Source organism: Vespa velutina, chromosome 19 (assembly GCF_912470025.1).
Source record: "Vespa velutina chromosome 19, iVesVel2.1, whole genome shotgun sequence".
Lineage (NCBI taxonomy): Eukaryota > Metazoa > Arthropoda > Insecta > Hymenoptera > Vespidae > Vespa > Vespa velutina.
This window is the reverse complement of record NC_062206.1, coordinates 3,838,769-3,857,929: the sequence shown is the minus strand read 5'-3', so window position 1 is coordinate 3,857,929 and position 19,161 is coordinate 3,838,769. Positions and strand designations below refer to the sequence as shown.

At 32.5% G+C, this 19,161-nt stretch overlaps 2 protein-coding genes across 3 annotated transcripts; both read left to right on the top strand.

Annotated features, from left to right (window-relative positions):
- The first annotated feature begins 118 nt into the window (after window positions 1–118).
- On the top strand, window positions 119–4,476 carry LOC124955735 (delta-like protein 1). The gene is made up of 7 exons (XM_047510597.1): window positions 119–566; window positions 689–792; window positions 917–1,073; window positions 1,313–1,435; window positions 1,607–1,737; window positions 1,824–2,100; window positions 2,186–4,476. The coding sequence occupies exons 1-7, from the start codon at window positions 430–432 to the stop codon at window positions 2,496–2,498; spliced, it is 1,242 nt and encodes a 413-aa protein (XP_047366553.1). The 5' UTR covers window positions 119–429; the 3' UTR covers window positions 2,499–4,476.
- Window positions 4,477–12,649: 8,173 nt separating this feature from the next.
- Window positions 12,650–18,356, top strand: LOC124955617. Of its 2 annotated transcripts, XM_047510292.1 has the most exons (8): window positions 12,650–12,782; window positions 12,880–13,131; window positions 13,229–13,390; window positions 13,683–13,794; window positions 15,578–15,750; window positions 16,179–16,472; window positions 16,883–16,918; window positions 16,992–18,356. In XM_047510292.1, the coding sequence occupies exons 1-8, from the start codon at window positions 12,771–12,773 to the stop codon at window positions 16,998–17,000; spliced, it is 1,050 nt and encodes a 349-aa protein (XP_047366248.1). In that variant the 5' UTR covers window positions 12,650–12,770; the 3' UTR covers window positions 17,001–18,356. The 2 variants fall into 2 exon arrangements, with proteins under 2 accessions (XP_047366248.1, XP_047366247.1); XM_047510291.1 differs by having other exon boundaries at window positions 16,883–18,356.
- The last annotated feature ends 805 nt before the right edge of the window (window positions 18,357–19,161 follow it).

The following is a 19,161-nucleotide window of genomic DNA, read 5'->3' as shown; positions in this document are numbered from 1 at the left end:
TTACATAAGAAATTTGTAATTATTTTTATTTATATATATATATATATATATATATATATATATATATATATGTTTGTGTGTGTGTATGTATATAAATGGCAAAATGCATGTAATAATATCGGAACAATTATAAAAATTCATATAGTTACTGAAACGGCAAATGATTTAATCATATCAGAATAGATCAAAGAAGATGATAAACGTTTTTAAGATTGTTGAGCGAGTTCATCGACCCTTCCTGAACGAATAGTAAAATCCAGTGGAGTCGACGACACGTTTCATGTAGAGATAGACACTCGCACATTCGTACGATAACGGACACACGCTTACTCTTAGGAAAGTATGCCGTGACCTCGAACAAGGTCCCGTTATCCAAGGCAAAGCCTTGATCGTCTTCGTCCTCAGTCTTGACTCGGTAGTCAAGCAAAGATGCTACTTCCTATTCTTGCTTGTTTAAGCCTCTTAATTGGTCATCGTGAACTTGTTCCTACGAACAATGGAATTATCATAGGGACAACTATTTTTGGACTTGTCACGTTACCTTATGGTTTTGCTGCTGGGCCTAGGTACGTTCGATACATTTCTAACATTTATTTTCTACTTGTTGAAAGGAAAAAAAAATTTAAGAGGATTAGGATCGTTCAAAGTGGTTTGTGAAAATATTTTTAAATATTTTTATTAATTAAAGATATGTTCCAAAATGGAAGAAACAAGCTTGTGAGATTCCAGCGTCTCAGCATCCAAATTCTCATTACGTTTGTGACGAAGCTGGCGAAGTGAAATGTTTGCTAGGTAAGTCATTATTTTTAAATAGATAAAAAAGGGTACACGATACCTTTCGATAAAATAATGACCGGTACGATAAAGTTATAGATATATCGACCACTTTTTAATTTATCATTTTAATCATAAATAGGTTGGACCGGTGATCTTTGTGATGTACCAATCTGTCGAAAAGGCTGCGATCCCCTTCAAGGTTTTTGTCGACGTCCAGGTGAATGCAGGTGCAAGATCGGATTCTACGGTGAGCTATGCGACAAATGTGTGGCTCTACCTGGTTGCCAGCATGGAAGGTAAACCCGCATACGTACATTGCTTGCTTATATGAACTTCTTCTTTAAAAAAAATTATATTACTAAATGACACATACCAAACGATCTTTACTAATCCGTCCAAGTACTTTCACACAACAGATACTCATAGAAATCAAATCCCTCGTTGTCGGCTTGTGATGTCAATTTTCTATAACTATCGTGACCATCAATCGGGAAAGTAACTTCTCTTTCTAACGACGATCGATTGTCTTTATCAGGTGTAACGTGAGTTTCGAATGTGCCTGTGATCCCGGATGGAAAGGATTGTTCTGTTCCGAACCGATCTGTGCTCAGGATTGTTTATCGAGTCAAGGATATTGTAACAAGCCAGGAGAATGCAGGTATGTTCTACCGTATCATCGATCATTTTCTGTTGGTAATGAAGATAACCTACCATATCGGGAGAAGTCAAATATTTTTCAGGGCCTACTTTGCCCAAGCAAATATTTAACGTTCATGAGGAATACAAAAGTGACAATTGAAAAATAAATATCCATGAAAATTTGATGTAGGTGCCGGTTAGGCTGGCAAGGACCAAAATGCAAACAGTGCGCTGTTTTACCTGGATGCGTTCATGGAACTTGTCAAGGGCCATTGGAGTGTCGATGTGAACCTGGCTGGACTGGATTATTGTGTCAGACTCGTGAGTGATTTGTTTTTATTAATATCCATATCCCATAATATTCATATTCATATTCATATTCTCAAGATTATTTTCCTTTTGTACAGCCATCTGCGCGCCAGGATGTAGCAAGGAACATGGTGGATGTCGTCGACCTGATACCTGCAGATGTCGTGTCGGTTGGACAGGTAAAAATTGTACCGAATGCGTACCATATCCAGGATGTATGCACGGTTCCTGTAAAAGACCATGGGAATGTAGATGCGAATCTGGTTGGTCCAGTGATCTTTGCGACGAGAAATTAACTTATTGTGAGAATCATTCTGATATCTGTCGAAATAACGGGACTTGTGTCAGCATGACACCGGAAGATGGTGATTACAGGTATAATTGTATTGTAATACTTTATTTGTATCGATTATTCAATGTCATTGGAATTAAACATGTTATTACGTATTATCACAAACAGGTGTATTTGTCCGATCGGTTACATTGGCCGTCAATGTCAAATTAAAACGACGGTACCGTCTACTGAGTTGACACCTCCCATGCCGGATCCCGGATCAGATTTGTCAATCGATCCGCAAAGAGTATCGATCAAGCCTGAAACCGTTGAAAATGGAAATGTCAGTGAGGAAATGGAAACTGCCGAACCGCTAGGCCCTATAGCGATCACCGATCCACCTTCGACCATTGATCCTTCGGCAACAGCAGGAAAATGGCCGACTGAGTCACCAACCTATTCACCATCCATCGAAGACGATGAAGAAAACGAGACGTGAAACTCGATACTTTTGCCTCTTTATTTATTTATTTATTTATTTATTTATTCTTTTATTTAATCATTCATTCTCATGATTGCACACGCATACATATTTAGATATTATTTAGCTATATCCGATGTACCTACATATCTATATATAAAATGAAAGTTATATCAATTGACGTGGGTAAACGATAATACGATATAAGCTTTGTTCGTATGACTGTTCGGTAAACTGCGTGGGCGACGTGAGAGAGATCGTTCGAAGATTTTCCGCGTCCGCAATCGCTTTCTCAAAATTCGTTTGCATCGCGGATCATGATCGTTACTTTATCTTCGACGGCTAAGTTGTAAATGGTACATACATGTATGGTATTCAAAGGGGTACAACGCGCTGCAACGTTCGCCGTCACGCTTCAACGATCACGCTCTGCCGATTTAGCGATACGTACATAGTCAACTATACCTATAGGGTGGTACATTTCAATGAATATACTTTAGTATTTTATTCTATTCGTCAAATTTAAAATGGTCATTTGGAATAGTCAAGAAGAAATTTGTACTTTTTAAAACTTGTCGTACAAACATTTTTAAACATTTTCTTTTTCTCTATAGAAAAAGAGAGAGAATAAAAAAATAACATTAACAATTCGTTAATTTGATGAAATTATTCCATAATGAAAATGTATATTTTTACAAAAAGTAAATATTAGTATAGGTAACATATAAAAGAGTTCCTACTGAAAAATGTGCCACCCAATATAATCGAAGCGTGCATCCAGATCTCGCTACCCACGTAATCCTATCGACTTACATAACACTTTTAACCAAGTCGTGCTGGCACACCATGGTGCTGGTAATCGGAACAGAGGACCCGGCGCCTCTCTTCTTTCACCAGACTGGAATTGCTGCTTTCCACGCCCGAATAACGAGCAATGTCGAAGAATTAATGGCCACCTTGTTTATAACTGGAGCAATTTTTTCTCATGTTAAGTCCTGATAATATATAATACATATACTTTTCAATTTCTTAAATACTCGAGATCATCGTTATTTATTCATGAAAATTAAGACAAAGAAAACTATCAAGAGGAAAATTATTATTTTGAAATTTCAGAAACGCTACGAATTTTTCCATTTCTTAATTAACACAATTTTATATAAAATTTTATTTTAGATTAAACGCAGAGAGAGAAAGAGAGTTTGAATATTCTTGAATGACCCGAAACGATAACGTTTCCCTTATTTATTTTAATTATGAGTTCTATTACGTAGAATAATGAGCCGATAAAAAAGATCGTTTGATAGTCCAAGTACTTGATACACACGAAATACCGGTTATGGCGTCGTTTTATCGATCGAACGCCAAGCATACCAATGAGAATTCATTTCTCTTCCGCTTTCGCCAAGGAACGGTAGATTGATCGATCGACCAAGAGCGAAATAAACGGTTTTGCTCGATTATAGGATTCATGGAATACTTATATTTCAATCATGATCTTATCACATAGTATGTCACATCCCAATCGATCATCAGAGTACTATCAAAAAGAGAAAGAAAATATAAGGATCTAGATCGATCGATACTTATAAAACGTCGAATCATTGAAGATTTTCTATGGAAAATTAATTTATGAACGGTATATAAAAAATATATTTATTATTATAGATATAAAAGGAAAAGTGGAAAGTGCATCAATCGATAACGTAAACCGATTGGTTACTTCTAGAGCGAAACGACCTAGTTTCTGTAACACGCACGATTCTAACGAATAACGACACACATTACATATTACGTATGTATCAGAAAACGAAGAACGCGTATGCAAGGAATGCATATATACACACACATATACTTACATCTCGAACATTAAACACCTTCCCTTCGAATATTTCCTTCGAGATGACAACATGAGAAATCGACTTTCGATGTTAAACACATTGAAATTGGTTGGAAAAAAAACATAAAAAATATATAAAAATTAGTACAAATGTGTTTGTATATATATCTATAGTCAATATAGGTATTCCAATAGATATTCCAACATTATTTTTTTTTATATTTTATGAGATGTCACGATATCGTAAAAGAAAGAGAGAGAGAGAGAGGACTTTGTAAGTTGATTTCCCTTTCGATCAACTCGCCCTTCGAATTCCACCAGATCCCCTCTCTATCGATCTTTACCCTCACTTTTAGATCGATTAACGAACATAGTGAAAATCTACACGACTTCCAGCGATATTAGAGCGATGGAGGAGTAACCGTGAGATCTAGACTCACCTTTCGAACGATCGAAATCGAATTAATAGAATGCTTGAGCTTGGGAAACTTGCTCTTATGTCGTACTCATTATTTACGAGAAGCTGTATTGCGTATCGTTAGGTTTTATCTGGGACAATCGTAAAAGACAGAGAAATAGGATTAGTATTAGAGAATACAAGGTAAACTAGAATAAAAGAGGATCGTATCTGAATGAACGTGTTTATTATTGGATCAATGATGATTAGCGTTGAATTCTTTTATAGATAAATATGATCTATTTATGCTGATAATCGAAGTATAGATATCTTTTTTCTTCCAATTAGAATATATAAAAATCGATCGAAAAAGAATGAAAAACGCGAATGTATAAATTTTTTTTTGTTTAAAATCGACATTAACTAATATTAATGACGTCATTGATGGAATTTAAAAAAATTTAACAGTAAAATAAGGCATAGTAAGTTTGAATTTATTAAAGTTTATCGAGCGTAATTGCGTAGAACCTTCCATCGCATTGAGCTAATATTAAAATGGCATGACTTTTAATTCGTCATATACCAGTTTTAATGCAACAACTTAACGATTATTATCATTATCCTAACGAGAGGTTATATACTAAACTTACCTATAGATATATCTATAGATTACTACCGGGTAAAATGTATTTCCTGCTATCGAATATGTGCCTTGTTGAATTATTTCGTCGTTCATAAATATTGTTTAGAATTCAGCAACTCCTCGATTAAACTCTCTTGTCTTCTCGTGATATTGATTACGATCGTATTAGAATCTTACTAACATGAGAGAATGGAAAGTAAAGGGACGCCGCGATAAAATGGAGTGCAACGAATTGGAACGGAACGATTCTAACAATAAATACGGATTCGATTAAACGCAACAAAGATGGGAGAAGCGTAAAAATTAGAAACAATGTCTTCGATAACTGAACGAGCTAATAAATTTTTTAAATAAACAAATACGTTGATTCAATGAATTGGATCAAATGAAAAGTCAATGTTTCATTTTTTAAATGTCCGATCTTATTCTTTTTCTTCTTCTTCTTCTTCTCCTTCTACTCTTTCTTCTCTTTTTCCTTCTCCTTCTCCTTCTTCTTCTGCTCGTTCTCCTTTTTCTTCTCTTTCTTCTACTTATCATCGTTATTGAAAATTTTAGATTTATGCAAGATTGTTATAGAAGTCAATGCGTTAACAACCTAGCATTATTTATTACATCTGTTGCAGGCTATGGAACTACCAGCATTATAATCGTTACGTAACTGATACGAATTATCACGTTCGTTAATCAACGTTTAAAGCAGAGACTATGCAACATTTGCAATGTCGATCCTATCGATGCACTTTAATATACTCTCTAATAAGTATCGTTCTATCTTTTTTTTCACGGTCAAATTAATCTTTGATTATAGTTTTCTCTTTCCCCTATGGCTCACGGATAGGATATATCCATAGTACAGTAATTTATCGACTAATAGGGATGGAGTGTTTTCCTCATAAAAACGACAACCTTGCAAACGAGAAAAAAAATCTGGACTGATTACTAGTGCAATTTTCCGTAGGAGGAACGAGTCCTTGGATAGACACGAATATTTTTTTCGTTAGTAATATGTCGTACTATCTTTTATATAGGTACCTACATACATATTCGCTATTGAGAAATCATATGAAAATAAAATTATCATAATTAGTGTAATTAATTAATATTAAATTTCTCGACGGATTTGAATCCTCCAAAGTCGCGCAATTAAAGATGAAATCATTATAATTTATAGCTCCAGAATATCTAATTATTTTTTATTAATTACCTATCCGTGTGTGTGTTTGAAAATAATGATCATTTATTTTTCAAACAATGACGCAATAAACATAGTCTTTGCATCGTGACCATTTAACTTTTGTAAATCGAAATCTACGAGTATTAATTTATTCGAAACTCTAACGCTGTTAGGAACATTACAAGAGATTTCATCAGATCGATTCTACGAATTCTAAACGTTTTATAACTCTCGAATTTAATCCAAGATTTAAAAAAATATATACTCGAGTAACCGTAGTTACAGTACGTAACTACGTTTGCTTTTGTTGTCTTTCACGTTATCTCAATAGTATTAATTAATCTCTAATTATCCACGTAAGATCTATGGAAAATCGAAGATTTTTAGTTATTAATTTTTTTTTGTGGTTATGTGTCATCAATAGCATTTATCAATGAATGTTCCTAAAAGTTCTTAAGGTGAATTAAAATAATGAACCAATTACCCAATTTTTTCTCGGGACTCTTTTGACTAGATTTTCATTGTTTTCCCTAAATTGTAAAACCAATAACATTTCGTCCAGCCAAATGAGATCTATAGCCTGAAGCGTTAAAAAAGAGAAAGAAAAAAAGGTGAGCGAAGGAGAAAGAAAATACATCTTAATCAAGAAACAAGCCTCCGGCAAATTCGAGAATCTTAAAATATCATAGACGTCTATAATTTATCGTAAAGAAGTTCTCTGTCATGGTCGCGATTCAGATAAACTCATACAAAACACGTTTGCCGTTAACCTTGCTATTGTTCCGCAAAGTTGACCCCATAGACGGTCAACGAGACCGTCGTTTAACAGGTTTCACATTAGAAAACGATAGACTTTGATAAAAGCCTACCAGAGGTAATTCAGACCTACCGTAGATCCATAGATCGATTTATTCACGTCGATTTCTTGATTTACGAACTACCTTATGGTTTTGTCGTTACGTCACACCTGCCGACGTCTCTTTCTCGCTTTAACGTGAAAGTAAAATAGAAATAAATTGTTTAATAAATATATTTATCCAAATAAAATATATAAATATATTTATTCAAATAAAATATGTAAATAATATGTGCAATTAAATAAAAAAAGACAAACAATAAAAATAACGAAACAATTTTTTAATCTTTTTAACATTTATTATATTTGCAAACTTGCATTAGGAGAATAATTATTTTTATTCGAATTTTTCAATTTAAAAATTCATCTAATATTTTTCTTGTAATAAATTTTGCATTATATAATATTTACGATTGACAATTATTATAAATAATATTATTATAACATTGTTTATATAATATTTGATTTGATTCTGTAAGTGCACTTAATGAAGGAAAGTAAACTCACATACAACATAAGTATGATCTATAAAACAACTGACTTGTTTAGTGAGATCAAATATGTAATAAATCAAAAATTCTCTTGGACGTATCTCGAGTAATGATCACGTGGCAAATGATCTCTTTCGTGACGAAAATCATATGTATAGATAAACAATTAATACCTACGCACTTAACTCACTAACGGGAATAAATATTGAAGAATCGATTTTTTTCTTTTTTCTTTTTTCTTTTTTCTTTTTTCTGTTTTTCTTTTTTCTGTTTTTCTTTTTTTTTGGTTTCTCTTTTTGTTACTTTCACCATCGGAACCGAGCGAAGTCCCGTCACCGTTAGAACCAGTTCTTCTGAATTTTTCAATTCCTTCGGACTCTGACTCAACATCGGCTGGAAAATATTTTACGAGTTAATTTAGGCTTTTTATAAATAATTAAATTAAAAATGTTTTTCATTATATATGGAATAATATATACGAAATATAGACAATGATTAATTATAAATATAATATACGGGGTGCAATATATAATAAATGATTGAAATTGCGTTTAAACTGCATTTAAAAATTGCATTATATTCATGATCTAAAGAGTTACACTTGAATAAATCAGGCCTCTACATATTAGACATATCTGTCAATTATGCATTATATATTAAAAGGGTTAAGAATGCTATCATTTAATATTTGAGCCATGGAAAAATTCATTTACGTCACTGACGTTCGAAGCTGACAAAAGAATACATTCGGCCCAGCAAAGTCCTTGCAAGGAATGCAATGAATCGTTACATCATCAAGTTGTCCAATCTCCAAAAGAGAAAGAAAGAGGAAGGAGATAAGGCTTTTAAGATGGCTCGTTTTCCACTAAATTCAAGTTGATCCAAATTGAACACGTTCGCACGTAGTCTTACGTAAAACGGATCTCAGATAGACAGAATTGACGATAGAATTCAACGTTTGGACATTAATTTGTTCGTTTATTTCTATTATTTTCATTTTATCTGACACTTGTATCAATACATCGAAGTAATCCATCGAATTGATGATTTTGAACATCGTCGAGATCATATAATTCTATTTAATCAAAGTAATTATTTTATAAAAATATAAATAATATTGTATCGCATTTTTTCCTTTTAATAAATTCGTTTATAAAAATAATAAAAAATATAAATATTGAATTTTATCGAAAGATAAAACTTTCTTTTTTCGCGGTGCAAAACGTTACATAATTTATGAATATAATATTGACAAGAGAATATATTTTTACTCGACTCGGTCGGAAGTTCGATATACCTTTTGTGGTTGTTTGAACCCACAATGATCGAAGTAACGGAAGTCGATTAAGAATATCGATGGTAATTTGATATCTTTGTAGGATATTTGAAATTTTGTTCTTTCTTTTTCGTATTAAATATCTTTCGTTATCGAGTTTATCGAGATTAACTAGTGAGTCAAGTATTTCCTTCTTTATAATTCCAAGTCGATAGACTGGAAATCGATCGTTAGATCGATCGATAGGCTTAAAACTTATAAGGATTATGACATCGTTAGCGAAATATTTTTACGAGTTGTTCTTTCTTTTGAACGTAGTTGTTCAGATGGAAAAATATTGAGCAATCTTGCACATGCGATTAATAAATAATTAATATCTGCTGGATAGTAGTGAGGAAGAAGTATGCAAGGTAGCAAGACATTATGATATATGTATTTGTGATCGTGATTCGTTCGTTTATTAAAAAAAAAAAGAAAGAAATGAAAGGTACAAAATACCCATCGCAAGCTTTCATGCTAAATGCAAATACGTACTCGATTGATCAGTAGGAAATGATCAACTTTCTATCGATTAGTTTATCTCATGTTTGTATCTTATCTACATTCACACTTTTGATTAATTTACCTTTTCAGTTTATTTAGTTTATGTGAAATACTATACAAGATTATAATTTGAGAAATTATTTTCACACAATTCATATATAATACATCTAATAATTAATATAATTTTTGTATTTTCTACATTATACCTACATTAAAAATTGTGATTTTTGATTAAAAATCATTATAAGATAATACCAATAAAAAAGGGTAGCTAATGTAAAAGAGTGTAACGTTCTCACCATGAATTCGCCAGAAATTCACACGTGCGTGACCAGATAAAAGTTAGCCGATACGGTTCGCCGTATTTATCTATATAATGGAGCATTCTCTCCATGAAAACGGATCTGGTATATATGTATATATCGGACAAGATTCAAAGTTGTCGTGAATGGTGCAAGCAAAGTAGCGAGCTAAGACTGCGACACACCTCCCTCGACCATTTCCGGTCTTAGATCGAAATATCGTTTATGCAATTCGATCTATATATGTACGTACGTATGTATGTATGTACATAATTACTATTTCATATTGAAATAATCGATATCCGATCGAAAAGAGATGATTTAGAAAAATAATCGATTGTTTCCAAGAAATCTTTAAGTTCATTTCGAAAGATTTCTCGACCGGATCGAATAGTAATTAACGTTCAATCGAATAAATAAATTGTTTACTTCCAGAATTCTGAAAAGATTGAAAATGATTTTAACTCTTACATCAGAAAATCTACATAAATATGAGCAAATAATTGTGTTAATCTTCTCATAGAAAAAAATATATGTAATCTCGAAATAAATCAGATGTATAGTAGGAACGTCTTGCGAAATCGATCATCGTCGTTGTATCATTGCGTGCTCGATACTCCATAAGAAATTGACAAACACACGCGACTAACAGACTCTTACACATCGTTGATAATTACATTTCGCACGCTAGTTAACGTTTGTTCTACCGAGAACGGAGAAGCTTTTAAACTAGGCCTGTCCGGGTCTATGGCTTACTAATTCAATCGCAGATTTCGTGTCCGATCTGTCGAACTACATTTAAACATTTGTTCGAAGTCAATGAACCATTAAATCTATCGAAAAGATTTTTGTTAGAATAATAGAATCAAAAAAGAAAATCCTGTATAATCATAATATAATTGATAAAATATCAAAAAACAATTATCCTTTCTTTTTCTTTCTCTCTTATTTCTAAGCACAAATTTTATTCTTTAGAATAGGATTACGTCAAACATGAATAACGTTACAGAATCTATGTATTATACATTCGTATCGGCTGACGTAGAAACTCTTATCTTTCTAAGTCTCCCACTTACTAGCGTGAGCGTATCGCTTTAGTAAGTCAGTCTCGTTCTTCGTCTTCTTTTACGATCGAGACACGAGTATGACTTTCTATCTTGACGTTCAAACGCGTCTAAATTTATCCAACTGTATATCATCGATTGTTTTCTTCCTTCTTTCACTACCCCTATAAAAAGAAAAAAAAGTAAGACAAAAAACAAACAAGTCGGTTTAGTTCGAATAGTTTCTTAAAATCTGCATCTCGACGCGTAAGGACGAGAAAGAGAAAGAGAGAGAGAGAGAGAGAGACGTTAGTTTCGAGGAATGCAAAGATCATAACCGATAATCAAACGTGTCCAGTTTTCACATTAAAGAACCTAACTTGATCACAAACTTTGAATTATATCACGCTTTCTAACTTTTTGATAACGAATTCTCTTTTTTTTTCTTTTTTACTTAACTATCCTATGCGATTACTATACTTGAGAGATAAAACGTATTATCATAATAATCGATATAATGAACTTTAAAGAAAACTTATTAGTTGATAAGACGTGACAATTCAAATTTGTTGATCCTTCGATACTTTTCAAATTTAAAGATCAACCGGTTTTTTTCTGATATTCTAATACGTTTTAAATTGAATAGTAATAGTAAAATATATTACTTTTAGACACGATTCATGATTAACTTATTTCTCGAAGAATCCGATTCGACGAATTAATCGAAATAAATATATTCGCACAAATTCGCATCGTTATTTGTCGACGAAATCAAATTTCTTTTGTTTCTTCTTCGATCGATATTATTTGTAATACTTTTCATTAAACGTAATCGTGATCAATTAATATTTGCTATAAACCACCATTCGTTGAAAGTTTAGTTGAAAAAAACAGGAAAAGAACGGAAAATGTCATGTATGTGCTTAAAATCGTTCTTCAAAATTAATAATTTATTAGTCTTATTTTTAGCTAATCAATCAAGAAAATGAAAACATTTTCAAATAATAGTAGTAGTAATCGCACAGGATATTTGTAAACAATGGTACAAAAAATGACAGCTGCAGGTACTCGGTCAACATAATCGATGTACTTTTATCCAAGATAACTAATTTACTCTTGCAGCACGATATTTTTTATCAATTAGCGATAAAAAGAAAATTAATTTCATATCTGCCATTTTTACATTTAACACAAATAAAAAAATAAAAGGTAAAGGAAAAGAAATGGAAAAAAGAGAATGGGAAGACGTAGATTCGATCGAGAAAAGAAAATCAATAGATTTACGATTAAAAAAGAATCGACCGATCGGTACTTAGCTCGTTCACGTATATGCATAAAATGGCTGAACGTTGACTTAGCTATGCAAAATAGTCATATGTGCCCATAAGAATCGATAGTACAAGTAAACATAATATACACAGGCACATGTGTGTATGCGTAGTACACATCATCTAAAGCAATACACGTTTATTTAGTTATACAACCAAGGTATCTCTAACGTACGTATTATGTATTATAATATGTAATAGGTATATGGATTCTATGGTAGGTAAATAGAGGCGTGAGGTAGGTGTGGCGATGGTTTAACGCACGGCCATTGGCTTCCTATTGGAGGGGTGTACGTGTGAAATGAAAGTCGATTCCCTATATAAAGGGTGGTTTTCTTCGTATACGACAGAAACCGATTTAATTTAGCAAACGAGACTTGGCACACAGTCGATCAACATGAAGGCCTTGGTAGGTTAGAACTATTGTGCAGAAAAAAAGATATTAACTAGCAACGATATATATCTGAATTATAGAGAGAAAAAAAGAGATACTCGTGTGTTTCTAGATTTGCTTGATGCTGATTTCCGTGGCATATGCCAGTGAGAAAGCAGAAGAAAATGTAGAAGAAAAGGCAATTAAAAAACGTGGACTATTGGGTCTTGGATTGGGATATGGAGGAGGTTATGGGGGTGGTTATGGAGGTGGTTATGGGGGTGGTCATGGGTACGAAGCTGGTGCCTCCGTTGCAATTGCTACCGTTCCGGTTGAAGTACCAAAGCCATATCCGGTTGCTGTTGACAGACCCTATCCAGTGAAGGTGAGTCTTTGAGATTTTGTCAAATCTCAGCGAGATTTGTGTCAAATTTATTAATAAACAGCAAGAAAAATTGTCGAATATTATTTGATGATTTTAGGTGCCAGTTCCTGTCCCGCAACCAGTGCCAGTTGCTGTTCCTGTTGACAGACCTTACCCTGTTGTTCAGACCAAAACCGTAACGGTTCCAGTTGACAGGCCTTATCCTGTCTCTGTCCCTGTTAAGGTACCGGTACCTGTACCTGCACCTTATCCAGTCAAGGTAAGCTCTAATAATCTTGACAAATATTAACGTAATAATTATTAATAAAAAGCTATGCCAATCTCTGGCTGTTGTATCTGTTTATATTAATTAATAAATATTTCAGTTATCTCTTATGTATATAAAAAATTTTTTTATCTTTTAAGTATACAGAAAATTATAGAAATAGGGCTGTACTATATATTTGTAAACGTGCAATAAAATATATAAACATTAGAATACTAATTGATATAATGTTATTAACATATATGAACAAAATTAATTATAAATCTCCTTTATAATTTATTTACAGGTACCAGTGGCTCAGCCAGTACCAGTCCCAGTAGCTCAGCCAGTTCCAGTTGCGGTTCCACAACCTGTCGTCGTCAAAGAAACGGTTCCCGTTCTTCTTAAGGGCGGTTATGGTCATTACTAGATGAAATTTTTTCCTTCTTTTCTATCTTCGTCTATCCCATATTTCTAAACTCCTTGCCTAACATCCAAACATCGCAAAACATCTTGACGAGCGCAAACCAAAAAAAAACATCCTTCCGCTCCCCCTTCTCTCTCTTACTTACCCTAGTACTTAAATTTCATGAAATAAAAAATTGATTTTGTAAATGTTTTTCTAAAGAAATCATATGCTTCTCTCTCTCTCTTTCTCTCCTTCTCTCTCTCTTTCTCTCTCTCTCTTTCTCCCCCCCTTCTCTCTCTCTCTTTCTCCCCCCTTCTCTCTCTCTCTCTCTCTTCCGTTCGCCAATTCTTTTATTCTCTTTCACAATACGTTGACTTTCTCAAAAAAGAAGTCACGAAATTATATAAATTTTCATAACAATGGAAGTTACTATTGCAAGCAGGACAATACTCAAAAAGATTCAATACGTTCATTAAAATTGCGCAAACTTATGTTACAAAACTATGTTTTTAAATTTGACAAATACGTTTGAAACGTTTATAATTTAAAGAATTATTTATTAAGTTATATTAATTATAAATTATGATTCAAGCGTCTATGATTCTATAGAGTTCATAAAAGTAATCTAAAAAAAAAGTATTGTGCCTGATATAAATCTTTGTCTTGGACGAATTGAAAAATCAAAACACAAAGAAAGACAAAGAAGATGCTGGCTCGTGAAATTCTTCTTGACAAAAGGATTTACGAAATGGACGATAAGTTTATGAAGAAACAAAATTTTACATCGATTTACATATGTTAATCTAGAATCTATAATACAATTCTCGGTAAACTAGTTTGATAGAAAAAAAAAAGAATAATAATAATAATAAAATAAAAATGATCTTTCGAGAAGACATCCCGGACGTAGTGACAAACACCAACTATAAATATTTAGTACTGACGTAATCGAAGAGAACGTGAGAACAGATTAAAATATGTTTAGGGTATCGTCTGCAACTCATTTTTCAAATGTGACAAGTAATTCATTAAATAATACAAACAAAATTTATACTTATCTCTTCGATCTTTTTTATTATTTCTTAATAAAAAGAAGATAAAAACAGTAGGAATAGTTTTGTCGTTTAAAAACAATGTTAATTAAGGAAAAAAGACGAATGATTGATAAGTCGATATCTAGATCGATCTTTTCATTATTTTTTCTTCATTTCGGGCCAGCTGGCCAATTAGCGAAAGAAATTTAAAAAGGCTCGAACCAATTTTGGTAATGGTAGGGCTCTGAATTTCGCCAAGGTACAAAGATATAATAAGGAAGTGAGAGAGAGGGGGGAGAGAAATGTAATTACGAAATGAAAGGGACTACGAAAGAAATGTCCGATATATTTGAAAATCAAATTTTAATTAAATATTCAAACGATTTGATAAAACACAAAATGTTCGAATAGTAATTTAATTCAAGAATTAATGACAAATATTCATTTATGTACGATTATTTTCAAAAAATACTACTCGACTTATTTATTTTGATCTATCAGATGTGTACAAATCTGATCTTTTTTATTATACCTAATTCTTTCCGGAATAATAATTTTTCGTGAGAAAGAAGAATATAATCGATTCGGAACAAAATTCTTTTTTTTCTGAAAGAAAAGAAAAGAAAGAAGAAATAGTTGCGTAAGAAAGAGAGAGAGAGAGAGAAAGAGAGAGAGATAGGAAGAGAACTTTTAAAAGAAATTGGTTTCTTCTCTCTACTTGACGTACACGGCCGGTTTCTTTTTTCTTTATTTCGGTAGTCCACCGTCGCCAGCACCACCACCACCACCACCATCACTGTGACCATCAACGTCTTTCGCTTTTTCGAGGGTTCGTCAGTTTCACGTATAAAAGCGAGAATCTTCTCGGTCGAAATCATCAGTCGAAAATAAATCGAACCAACCGAGTACGAATTCTCAACATGAACGCAAAGGTAATTAATTAGATTCTACTTTTGTGATAGTTCATTTGAATACAATATACCAATGAGAAAAGGAGAAAGAGAAAGAGAGAGACAATAGGAAACTTAGTTAGGAATTCATGGAACGTATACATTCTTTGATAATTTTTCAATGCATGATTATTGTAAAAACTTTAGAGAAAACTTGATATGTATTAACTATTTCACTACTTTTTCTTTCTCTCTCTCTCTCTCTCTCTCCCGTATATACCACAAATTAAATGGTTTACCGTGTATAGGTGTATAGAACAAAACGACATCATCAAAATCTTATAAAAAAAATTTAATATGCGATTAGAATTTATAACGCGTTACAAATTATATGTACATTATAGTTTTGCGAGTACATAGATATGTACATTGAAGAATAAACTTAAGTGTGTATAATATTCAAATTCCAGATGTTTATACTTTTCGCCCTCGTGGCATTGGCTGTAGCCGAAAAGACGTCAACGAAAGGGACGAAGAAAGATAAACGGGGACTCGTCGGATATGGATACGGTTTAGGATACGGCGGACTCAACACGTACTCGGCTGCTCATTACCCTACAGTCGGCATCAGTTCGTATTCTGCTCAATACCCATCGATTGACATCACCCATGGGGTCTCTACGGTCGTTACGAAAGAAGTTGCAGTCCCAGTACCTCATCCGGTCCCTGTAACCGTTGAGAAACATGTCCCAATTCCAGTCAAGGTAATTTCATTAGAACAAAAAGAAAAATATCTGATACTTTTATCGTAAAATTTATTCGAATTTAGATATCAAAAAAAAAAAAAGAAATATCAAACGCTTTGTTGATCCAACCAAGACATTTTTCTAATCAATCTGTTTGAACCAATTAATAAAGAAAAAAACATACACATCGAATGTGTGATCGAAAGTAATCAAGATAAAATCGATCATTGAAAGGCGATGCCGTAGAAAATAGAAGACCTCGTATTAATAATCACGCTCTAGTTGATCTTAGACGTCAACAAGTAACTCCTAAGTTGCAAGGACGTTGATTACAAAATAGCAACGTCGATATCATAAAAAAGAAAAAGCAAAAACTTGATTGAGAATAGGAAAAGATTTTCGATTGATATTTTAAATTAAATTTTCAGGTGCCGTATGCAGTACCAGTAGACAGACCATACCCGGTACAAGTACCCAAACCTTATCCAGTTGAAGTAACGAAACATGTTCCTGTCCCAGTTGACCGTCCTGTTCCAGTTCCAGTAAGCGTCCCGGTCAAGGTTCCAGTGCCAGCCCCATACGTAGTGAAGGTAGCTCAACCTTATGGAGTCTACGTTTCCTCTGACCTTTCTTATGGTGGTCAATCTTCTTGGTAAATGGCTGACGACGACAACAAGAACCTTCAGAAAACAGAAAACATTTGTTCACGAATGTTATTCTGTCCTCGAAAAAAGAAATCATAATAGTCCAAAGATGGATATTCTTTAAAGGATAAAAAAGAAGAAAAAAAAAAGATAGCTATATTGGATTTCTTCATTTTCTTACTTTAAGAATCTCAAAGTAGAAATCTCGTATTGAGAGTTCTGCATAATTTAAATACATTATATTATATAGTACTTATTTTTTGGTATACCTACATTTTGTTCTTCTTTCTCTCTGTCTGTCCTTGCAAAAAGAAATAATAAGTATGATTACGTGGAAAATTGGAGCTCATTATATGCCGAGTTGATACTAAAAGTGGATCGAAGCAATGCATGCGAATATAACGATCGAAAGCGAAATTCGATGGCTGTAGTTGATTCTCGTAAAAAAATGATTACATGAATTCGAACGAGATACTTATTAAAAGGAAAAGAAAGGGCGGGAAAGGGAGACAGCAAAAAATTTCCATGTGATAAGATTCATTGACGACGATATGGCACGTAAGATATCTACAATTTCTCCCGTCAAAAAAAAAAGAAACGAATGAATTTCATTTATTCATCCTTTTTTTGCATTAAGAAAAGTACAATGATGATTAGGCACTCGTTTTACTTAATAATTTTTTAATTAGTATCAAACCGAAATTACTGTTAAAAATCTAAGCGTATAATTAACAGATTATGTTGGATGAAATGTACCATCTATCAAATTTCTTTTATCGTCTACTTTATACGGTATACATATTGCATCATAATTTAAAAAAATGTATTATTATGAGCAAAACATTGATACTTAAAAAGAGTATTAATATACTTGAAGCCTTTTAATATGTATCGATTTATTAAAGTCGATGTTGTTTATTTATTAAAGTAGACGTAAACAATTATTCAATCATAATTATGTTCAAAATGCATTGAACTATGTTAGTTCTAGATCGATCGTACGATTCAGTGATTATAAATATACGTAGAATGATTCATGAATAAATCAGGAAAGAACCGATTCTGTTTTTTTAAATAAATTAGAATTGTAGAATTAAATTTACTTAGACAAAGTGTTCTTTTTTAACAGCATTGAATACGCGAGTAATTCAGCACAAATTTTATTTTAATAATATTATTCTATATTTACAAAACTATATTCTTCGATATCTATTTATTTTTATAAGAAAGATCAACCTATAAAACTATAATTTACATAAAACTGTAAAACCATAAAACTATAATTTATTTCACTGCCAGGAATAAATTTAGATCTTTCAAATATTTCTTCCAAGAATAATATAAGACCGTCAAAAAGTAAATAACAAATGTTTAATAACTAAAGAAATAAATTATTAAAGTTTGACGTAAAAGCAATGTATTCGGTATATCTATATATATATATGAATACCTATCTTCTAAAATCCATTGCGATATTGTCGCAAAAATGCTCGATTTGTAATAGGATAACATGATAATAGTGGAGGTCGTCGAATAAAAGGCGCAATAATATTGTTCATTTAATTATCCGACGTTAGATGGCACAAGAAGTATTAATATGTCCGTTTTATAGTACCGGTCCGCACGTTAGATAGCGCAAAGGGTATTCAAAGAACGTTGGTATGATAATTCAATATCTATTTCCTACACTAGATGGAGCCAGAGATATAAAGAAAGTTCGTTTTCAATAATTTAGTATAACACAAAAATACATTGTATACATAATAATTATAAAATTAGACATTTAATTATTATAAAAATTGTCTATACAAGTATATATTAATCATTAATAATATTTATTGCATAATATTCAACATGAGTATAAATCGATTGGATATCTCCATAGAACAACTCCGTAAACTCCCTGCTTTAATATAAGACTATTAAGGTTCATAAAGAATATTTAATGATATAGTTAACAAATTCTTTAGATTTTATTGTATTCTTCAATGTGGTATGTAATTTTTCAATGTATTAAAATATATTTATATGTATCGTAAAAGTTGTTCTTGTGGCGATCTCGT